This window comes from Nicotiana sylvestris, chromosome 10 (assembly GCF_000393655.2).
Source record: "Nicotiana sylvestris chromosome 10, ASM39365v2, whole genome shotgun sequence".
In the NCBI taxonomy this organism is placed as follows: Eukaryota; Viridiplantae; Streptophyta; class Magnoliopsida; order Solanales; family Solanaceae; genus Nicotiana; species Nicotiana sylvestris.
The window spans coordinates 170167445-170177671 of NC_091066.1; the positions used below are offsets into that span (position 1 = coordinate 170167445).

The window sequence follows — 10227 nt, forward strand, 5'->3', positions numbered from 1 at the left end:
GGTCATCGGACTTCGTAAGTTTCGACAGAAATCACGTATATGTATATATATATATATATATATATATATATATATATATATATATATATATATATATGTATATATACCTTGAAAATGGTTAATTTAAATTATTTGTCATCCTATGTCATGTCCTTAGTTGTTAACTAAGTATACGTGCGGCACTTAACAATTCGCTCATGATCTTGCACAACTTGTTCAGGTTCTTGCTATGTCAAGTCAGCCTTACTACACTCAAGATCGCTAAGAGAATGAAAGAAAGAACACAAGAGAATTGTTAAAGAAAGCTTTGTATTAGAGAGAACTTGAATTGTTTGCTTGATGAATTACAAATGAGTGGCCCCCTTTATATACTAGTCTCCTAGGGGCTACTGTGTAAATATTAATTATTATACAAGTCCTTGATATTTACAAGATAAGGGCTTTCTCTAGAATTCTCTACAAGCCTAGAAGATTCCAAGGACTTTCTTAGCAAATCCATAAGGATCTAGGTTCTTCCTTAGGAAATGTCCATATCTCTCTAGAATCTTCTCACAAATGTTAACCTTCTTCTTATGTAAGCTTTCACATGGCATTAATATATGCCAAATGACGCCTGTGCGGCATGATGATGTGGCGGGTCATCACACTAAACATTAAAAGCCTTTAGGGACACTGGTTGAGCAGAATATTGTGCCTCCATCGCATAAAAATCTTAGGTCCGCCTCCGCTGATAATGTATAACTGCTTTTATGTTATTAGTATAGACGAGTTAAACTCTTTTTTGATATATTTATTATGTATAGAGATTTAATATAATTATGTATGGATTTTTTATTCACTCCGAATTGATAGACTTTTAAAATTAATCAAATCAATAGTTGTGTCTTTCTGAGTGAACGAGGTCGACTCGATGGCTGAGGGTTTGCGTGGAGACGACATTTCGACCACAAGCTTGAACGTCACTTTAATATTTCTCATTTTTTTTGGGCCCGAGTTAAGGCATATATGTCGAACAAATTAACAATAAACAAACGCGATTGAAAACCATAAAAGGGGAGGGGGCTTACTCTTAGTTCAAAAGGCAAATTTCACATCCATGAAAATGAAAAACACAATACCTCAAAAACAAAATCCATGACAATAAACAAACGCGATTGAAAAACTTAACAAGTATAAAATGGTTCAAAGTAGTGATAAAATTAGGATTTTCACTAAGGGGTATCAAATATAAAAAATTAAATATATCGAAAAGTCAATCTATAGTAAATATACCTAAAATATAAAAAATTATCCAACAAAATAATATAATTTTTTAAATTGACACCCCTTGGTTGGGTGAAAATAGCATGGGCTAGCCAATTTTCGGACTAGTAATTGAAAAATAGCCAGCGTTTGCAAAGTCATTGAAAAATAGCCACTATTTTGCTGCAACACGGAAAGTTCCAGCATAATATACTAGAGATTAGTGCACCTATGTATGAACTTCCAGCATATTATGTTGGAACTCCAGCACACGAAAAGTTCCAGCATAATATACTGGAGATTGGAGCATCTGTGTATGAACTTCTAGCATATTATACTGGAACTCCAGTATATTATGCTGAAACTCCAATATATTATGTTGTAAGTTCACATGTAAAAAATTCAAACTCCAATATATTATGCTGGAATATTTTTCGGATTTTAAATAGTGTTTTAGTTCAGATTTATTTTTACATGAAAAGCGGCTAAATTTCGATTACTTTTGAAATTGTGACTATTTTTCAATTATCATTTGTAAATTTGGCTATTTTTTAATTTCACCCCTTGGTTGGATGTGGCTCCGTCCCTCGTCCTAAGGAAAAAGAAAATAAAACCCAAAAAAAGGAAAGGTAAAAAGAAAAAAAAAATACAAATCTTACAAACAAACAAATACCGGGAAGCGGTTAAAAAACAAACGAAGAGGAAACCGTTTGTGACATTTTCCTGTAACTAGGCGCGGAATACCTCAGGAATTTACAGAAGAAATTACAGTCTATATTAAATTAAATTAAATCATGGAGAATAAGGTATTTATTTTTTTTATCATTCTAAATTTTATGTCAAAATTCAATTTTTTTTTTCTAGATTAAGTAAAAAATGAAGTGAAAAGCAAGCTTGGTTTTGTTCTAACATGATCGGGTTACATGCTTTCGTTTTTCCTGTTAATTTTTTTTTTTTTGGTTGTATTTATATTCGAAATTAAACTGATATGATTTTTGTTAAGTTTTCAAAAAATCTCTTGTATTTTTGTTTCTCTTGTTCCTGTTTTTTTCCCAATAATTCCTTTTAATTGTCTATTTTTATGTTGTATACTGTTGGCCTGAGATGTTGTTGACGGTTTAAAGAAAGGGTTCGATGGGTAAAAGATAATTAGTGGGATAGGAATTCAGTATAGTTGTGAAGAATTTTGTAATTAGGCACTTAAAAAGATGAACACAAGGTTGTTTTGGATCTCTAACAATGTGTTTAACCACGAATGTCACAAAGTTATGTGTGCCTTAATGTACTCATAAGCATCGATAAAAAAGTGAGATTAACATGTTAAAATGAACTGATACTGGTAAAATTAATGCCATGTGATCAGGAGGTTAAGCCGTGAAAATAGCCTCTTGCAGAAATGCAGGTCAGGCTGTGAACAATAGACCCTTGTGGTCCGACCCTTCCCCGGACTCCGCGCATAGCGAGAGCTTAGTGCACCGGGCCGCCCTTACAATATACATGTGTAGTTTTTTGTTCCCTCAGCCTGATTTCTACTGACTTTTCTTGTTTAAACCAGGAGATGGACCTCGATAATATAAAATCGAACCTTCTTGCTTTGAGGCAATTGTATGGTCTTTTGAGAAATGACAGAGATGGTCTTTCAAAGTTGACCTCTGATGGTGTAAGTTCCTCTTTGTTGACTTTTATGGTGAGGATTCATATTGTCAAACCCAACTTTGTTTGGGACTGAGGCGTAGTAGTTGTTGTTTAGTGGACATATTGTATTGCATGTAAAGGAAAAATGGCTTATAATGTTATGCATCTTTGAACTCTGCTAAGTTGAGTAGTTGAAAGGTTCAAATGTGGTGGAACTCAGCCCCATTTTGAGTTGATCAAAGAACTTTGAGATCCTACTTTGTAAGATCTGGATTTGGATTTAATTATTTGTTATTAGTTTTTAAATATTATAAGTTGCACATGAAAGTGACTTTCACACAGCATGATGGTAATTGTCTGCAAAATTATCTTCATGGAATTGCCACTATTGCCCGAGGTCGGCCGTGGCATGCCTATGTCAATGGCACGAGGTCGGCTGGGGCATGCCTATGTCAATGGCACAAGGTCGGCCGTGGCAGGCCACTATGGCACGAGGTTGGCCGCGGCATGCCTATGTCAATGGCACGAGGTCGGCCGCTGCATGACTATGTCAATGGCACGAGGTCGGTCATGGCATGCCTATGTCCGTAAAAAAGACATTGATTAATATCGTTTGTTCAACTGATAGCTTAAAAGCTATAAGCATTTTGATTACTAAGGAAAACTTATAAGTTGAAGTCTGCTGCATACCTTTAGTCCCCTATTGCTTCTCATATTAATAGATTTTTCATCTTATATATGACAGTCTAGACTCTTAAGGCCTATTTCTGACAGTATTTATTTTTCTTTCATCAAACAGTTGGATTATGAAGCACGAGTCATGTTAAAGAATTTACTCGATACTACAACCAATGATGTTCTTAAGGCTCATTCCGAGGTACCTGACTTGTTCTCCTTACACTTACAATATCCATTCATCTTTTTGTGCAAAAGAATTGGCCTTTTTGAGTAATATCAGTGGTGGAAAATTTCTCTGCGTACAGATCATAGCACGTCAGGCGCGTGTGCACAGCTTACCTCAGCCTCTGCACTTGGTTGACACAGCGAAGCAACGGTCCCTTGCTTTATCAGACCTATCAAAAACTTCAGCTGTTATTCAAAGTCGTGGAGAAGAGCCGGTTGTCATGGATTCTACTTTTCCAAAAGAGAAGCAGGAATGTATCATGCCGATTACTCAGACAGCTTACGCACAGCCTCCGCAATTTAGCTTCAGTGCAAGTGAATCTGGAAATAAAAGGAAATTTTGCAGAATTTGCAAGCGCCCCAAATTTGAAAAGCCGTTTATTCCTTGTATAAAGATCGAATCTTCTGAAAAAGAAGCTCCACATTCTACAAAGGTTGTGGCGTTGCAAGAACAGCAGAATAGTCTTTTCGCTAATTTTTCTTGGGATACTCAACAAGAAGCATTGCAATCAGGAAACGCTGAAAGTGCGAAGGCGAAAACAGTGGATGTTTCACAATCCATGCATGAGTTACCTGGTGTGGTAAGAAGTGTACCCGATGGGGACCATGATCTCTTCTCGACTGAAACTAATGATGTCATCAAACAACTCGAATCGCACATTTCAGCTTTGCAAATGGATGACGAGAACCTGGTCTTATCTGATAAACATGCAACTGAACATAAATTCAAACCGATAACTGTTTTCATGCCACAAGCAGAGTTAGCTACTCCTATCAAGAAGATAGAAGGAGACACTAGTTCATTGTGTTCAGGGTATGTTGTTCCGCCTACCAGAATGTCAAAATTTCCAGCAGATCAATTGCCCAAGCTTCTCGAGTCAAGTAGTTACCAGCCAAATCAGTTGAGACAACAAAAGATAGTAGCAAACACCTTCCCTTCTGAGGAACATGATACTTCTAAAATGCTAGACTTAGTTGAAGAGAATCAGTGGCAGATACAGAAAGAACACTCAATTAATGTTCAGTCAAAGAATCAAAATGGTACTTCAGTACAATATCCTTATGCTGACCATTATCGTTCCCAACAAGGCCAACAGAATATGGAAATTGGGGTCACTGCTTTGCCGGCAATGTTGGTCATCCCGAGCCAGAAACAAATGCCTTCAAATGAGAAAACAGGTCGGCTAGGAAAATCAAATGCAGCAGATATTTTCAGAAACAACATAGATACTCCAGGATTGATTGATTACGGGAGCAAGTTAACTTGGCCGGGGACATATGAGAGCAGAATGGATTCACCTTATTTACAGCAGGCAATAATGAGGCGATCAGTATTGAATCACAAGCAAGGTCAATTCGCACCATCCCAAAGCTCTTATGTAGACTTGGACAAAAATCCTAGTAAACATCTGAAAAATAATAATCACATGAAACGACTGAGGAGGAGGCATTTACATGGACATGAATCAGAGGTTTCACGCTCAAGCTCGCCATATTCTTCCAGCGGGACAGATTTGCATCAGACAAGCACTTACAGTAGCGAGAGAGATCATCCCTTGCCAAGGCAGATTCGAACCAAGATGCATTATTCAGACGAAACAAGTAGCTATGAAGGAAATGAATTATATAGTCGGAGAGACAGTAGTCAAACTGAGTACACGGTCAGCTCAAGCTGCAGTTCGACCGAGGGTTACTCGTCTCCAATTGGTAGTGAAAGGGCTCGTGAAATGATTTCTGCAAGTAAAAGTGAGAGAGAGATATCCTCATCATCACTTGATGGTTCAGGGTCTGACCATCTCGAAGAACCCTCTTACTACTCAGCAGATTCTTCGTCAAGGAAGTCAAGTCCTGTGCGCGTCTACAGGTCTACTAACTCAAGAAAATCAATGAAGACTAGTGGAAGGTGGAAGAAGTTGAAAGACAAGTTAGCGATAGTTTTTCACCATCATCATCACCACCACCATCACCATCACGGTAAGGATAGTAAAGGGGAGGAGAGAAAAACATCTTTGTTGAGGCAGAGAGGAAAAAGGTTCAATAGCCACTATTCTACAAGCAAGGATGAAACATTTGGAGAAAAGGCTTTGGAAAAGTTTGGGAAGTCAGCAATCGCTAAACAAGCTGGTAAAAAGCAGCAGGGAGGACAGTTTCAGACCCTTGCTCAGGGACTGATGCGACATATCCAGCATTCAAAGAAGACAAAGCACAGCAGCAGTAGACAAGTAGATAAAGGACAACATACCGATACGAAGGTGAATAACAAATTCCATTGGTGGCAACTACTACGGCATCACAGAGGTATGAATAAATCACCTGCAATGCTAGGAGCTGGCAATAAGAAAGGGCATTTAAAAGCTTTTTCCAAGATGAAATGAGGCACCTGAAATTGCACTCTGGTGATATTACTTGTGAATAAGAACACAAGTTCTTGACAACACAACAGGAGATGATGGAGATTTAAACTCCCGAAAACAAATATCACCATTTATGTTGTATTTGGGGGGGGGGGAGGGGGGTGCGGTTTAGAAGTGTTATATTGTAAAGATTAAGGATGGTTTCAACATTGTATTCTTTAAAATCTAAATAACTTTCTAAAGCCTTTCCACTTTGGTACTTATCTTTGTTTCTGCACAGCTTTTATATTTTTTAATGCTTTATAAATAATTAAACCATCCACCTCCCTAATTAGTTCTTTTGGTGTTTTAGTTCTACCGAAACCTCTCTTTCCTACTTATCACTATCTCTAGATCCAGGAGTAAAGGAATAATTTCCTTGGCATTTGAAGGTTGGAAGCTTTTGTTTCCCTTACAATTGACATTTATAATTCTCAGATGTTTATGCATTGGAGGTGTGGTCATGGAACCTAAACGACTTGAGTTTCGTCGTGACTTTAAGCAACTTCTTTGTCTGATGTTTGTAGAAGGTGAGTTTTGATTGTGTTTTGTGTCTGAATCTTATCAATCATGTGTTCTGGAAAATAACACAAGATGAGAAATGGAGTAATTGAGGATGTATAGATATAAACTAAAAGTTTCTTCTGCTTTATTGCCATTGTCATGGTTAAATCGTATTCTACACAAAATTTCTTTCCTTCATTGCTTTCTTTATGTGAGAAATTTAAGGCGTTGAAGTTCCTATTTTGGAAGAAATCTTCAGACAAACGCTTTAGCTACCAGAAATACAGTGTCCTTTTTTCTTTTCTTTTCCTTGTCTTTCTTCAGTTTGTCTTCTTTATCTTTCATATACCTAGCCTTTTGGATAGGTCATTATGGATTACACCTTGTAAAATGTAAATGATTACAAAACTCATTCAACCTATTTAAATTTGGACGAGTTGAACAGAATATTTAAGGGTCAAAATTGATGACCCTTGTTTCACCCCTCCAAAGCATACATTTTCTCAGCAAAATGCTGACAAAATATTATAAGTTGAACCATGGATATATTCATATTTGCCAATTTACAGCCAAATCTCACCACTAAGGCAAGGCAAAAAGCACAACACTGGAATTCGAGAACTAGATAAGAGACTGAAAAGGTGGCTGGTATAATAATCAGAGATAAAAACATTTGCAAATACCATATGTAATTCAATTCTGGACTGTAACCAAGCATTTAATTTAAGAATGATTTGTCTCAGCTACAACTCCAGCAGATACAACATTTCATGTGTACATTTCAAGGCATAAGTTAAAAAATACCATTCAGGCAGTGTGGATTTGAGACCATAACAAATTGGTACAAGACATCATTAAAATATCAAACTCTGAAGGAAAACTTTTGACACCAAAGCAACGGTCTTGCTTCTTGTTTCCCAGGCTTGAGGACACTGCCCATTACATTTATTGGGTGAAGCATTTGGTTCTTCTCCTTGCAAATTGACTTCTGCGGCATGGTCAGGAGAGGCAGGAGCCTGTTCTCCATTGTCATGGTCAGGAGAGGTAGGTTGTCCATTGTCATTGTTTTCTGGATGGAAATTAATGGGGAATTTCGTGACTCGGGGTTTATCAGCCAAAATATTCCTCTGGACCCTATCAAGCAAAACTTTCTGAGGTGGTTCCTCTTTTAATTGTTCATCATCGTAATCATTGTTCACATAATATCCTACTCGAATAAATTCTTGCCCCGCATAAGGCATGTTAATAGCAATACTGTGACACCAATAATATCTTCTTCACGAATTTTGGATGGTTCAGGAGGATCAGCCTGCAAAGTGGTTTCAGCATAAGTCTCAATTCCTCCAGCATAATAGTCAAGTGAGATTGCAAGGTTAAAGCGAGTAATAGTTACCTGAAGCACAAAACGATATTTCCCAACATTTACAGGTCCAACAAATACACTTTCTAGGAGTTGGTCATAAGTCTCATCCTCAGCAGATCCCACATAAGTTATCTTCCATTCTAAATCTAAAAAAAATTGAAATGGTCAACATTGGTGAAATAAGGTGATCCCTACTTATAACAATTAGAAGACTAGCGAAATCTGTCAGCAACGAACAACATTGTAATCTGAAGATCCAGAAAGAGAAAATCATTAAAGTTAAACTGAAATCTCCAGCTGCAAACAAGTAATATCCATTTTCCTTCCCCGATATACTAATGAACAAAGTTCAACAACAAAATGAATTTCACAGGATGAAGACAGTAGTACCTTAGTTAAACTATTTAAAGTCCCAAGGTCACAACTTCTTTTAGAGCTTCATCAATCACCACAAGCATTTCTTAGATCATTATCTGATTCATGATCTGAAATTGTCTTCTTATAGTATCCCTGCTTATAGTATAAAAGAAAAACGAATCCCTGTTTATAGTATGTCATGCTTAGTCAAAATGCTTTACCCCATATTTACTGTTCTCATGCAAGCAGTCTCATTTTTCAGTACATTCCTTTGCCTTTAGTGCGTATACATGCAGAAGGCACCTAATATTTGTATAGAAAACTAACTTAGCTAGTAATCAGGGGAAAATCCTTACTCTCTGAAAGACCAAATTCAAAGGTTTCAGAGTACATTCTACAACTAGCAAAGCAAAAAAATGGAACTCATGTGATTCCACTGTTCAGTTCACTATTTTAAAGAACTCTTAAAATGGGTATTGCGTCAACTGCAGTTGTGTCCCAGGAACCACGTTCCACGGCATATGTCACATTTGGTCTTTTCTCACTCTAATTTTCTCTGATGAGAAAGAGATGCACCCAAATGAATAACTCAAATGGTACTATAGGTCAGAGGCTCAAATTTTTTAATCTCTGGTATAAATTCCTAGCTCTACCACTACCTATGGCACATAGGCTCTAATTTCAATAGCTCACCCAGCAATTATTTCGAATTTTAATTCTTCAAGCTATATATGTATGTGTGTGTGTGTCTAAATCACCCTTGTTAAATTAAATAAAAAACAACATAATATAAACATATAGAGGCAAATATTGACTATATTACCATTGTTACACTACATGCATAAACTTTTGCTTAAATTTACCCGAAAACACAACAATTTTGACATCAGAATGGAAATTTAAGCAATGAAAATGAATAATTTTACCATCTTTAAGGGCATCGAGGCACTCATAAGAGATCTCGAACTGGAAAGGACTGAGAAACGGTGCCGGATTATCCAATACAGCAACGTTTGTAATGTTGACAGCGCTCATTCTTCTAGAAAATTTCCCAAATCCGAAACCCTAGATTGCTGAAAATGCTTTACTCAATGCTTCGAACGAAACCCTAATCGCTGCTGCAAATGAAAATACGAGCTCGCGAAAATTTTATTAGAAAGTTGTATAAATAAAGAGCAATTCAAAATTGGCGGGAGCTTTTGTAATTTCATTTTGTACTATTTGATAATAGCCCGCGAAAAATACTACAATGACTTGGTGGCCAAATGGACATTGAGTAATTTCTTGGCTTTTTGTTAAGTACTTTATAGTACAATTTTGCATTTTTTTTCCCTAACCAAATTGCTCCAATTTCTTTTTCTTTATTGCTTTAGGCATTCCGTGTGATCCATAGGTTACGAATTTAAGCGATGAAATCAGTCATTGATATTTGCGTCAAGGTTAACTGTCTACATTATACCTCTTAGGGTACGGTCAGAGTGCGAACCAGAATTTGAATTTTATGGGTTCTGAATTTGCCACAAGGACCCATAACTCATCTTAATTACTGGGTTCGCAATTTAAAATTTATATATATTTAATGAATTTTCTAGTACAAATACAATGCTTAAACAAAAGTGACTTGGTTTGGCTAAACCCACACCTTATAGGTTAGCTCCGTCTCTAGGTATAGTTCTTACATAATGTTTTGTGCACCGGACTGGCCTTTTATTACTTTAGGTATTTGGTATTTCGAATCACTTTGAATAGACTCACCAAGAGAGTAACACATTTCTTATCAAAAGTTGTTTATTCATGGGACTTGAATCTAGTCTTATTAAGGGTTAATGA

At 36.7% G+C, this 10227-nt stretch overlaps 1 protein-coding gene and 1 pseudogene across 2 annotated transcripts; one reads left to right on the forward strand and one right to left on the reverse strand.

Moving 5' to 3' along the window:
- Window positions 1–1976: 1976 nt before the first annotated feature.
- LOC104216146 (uncharacterized) lies at window positions 1977–6256 on the forward strand. 2 transcript variants are annotated; one of them, XM_009766149.2, is made up of 4 exons: window positions 1977–2048; window positions 2798–2902; window positions 3677–3754; window positions 3861–6256. In XM_009766149.2, the coding sequence occupies exons 1-4, from the start codon at window positions 2037–2039 to the stop codon at window positions 6153–6155; spliced, it is 2490 nt and encodes an 829-aa protein (XP_009764451.2). In that variant the 5' UTR covers window positions 1977–2036; the 3' UTR covers window positions 6156–6256. The 2 variants fall into 2 exon arrangements, with proteins under 2 accessions (XP_009764451.2, XP_009764460.2); XM_009766158.2 differs by lacking the exon at window positions 1977–2048 and adding an exon at window positions 2261–2461.
- A 1110-nt stretch (window positions 6257–7366) lies between these two features.
- On the reverse strand, window positions 7367–9599 carry LOC104216168 (probable histone chaperone ASF1A; annotated as a pseudogene).
- Between the last annotated feature and the right edge of the window lie 628 nt (window positions 9600–10227).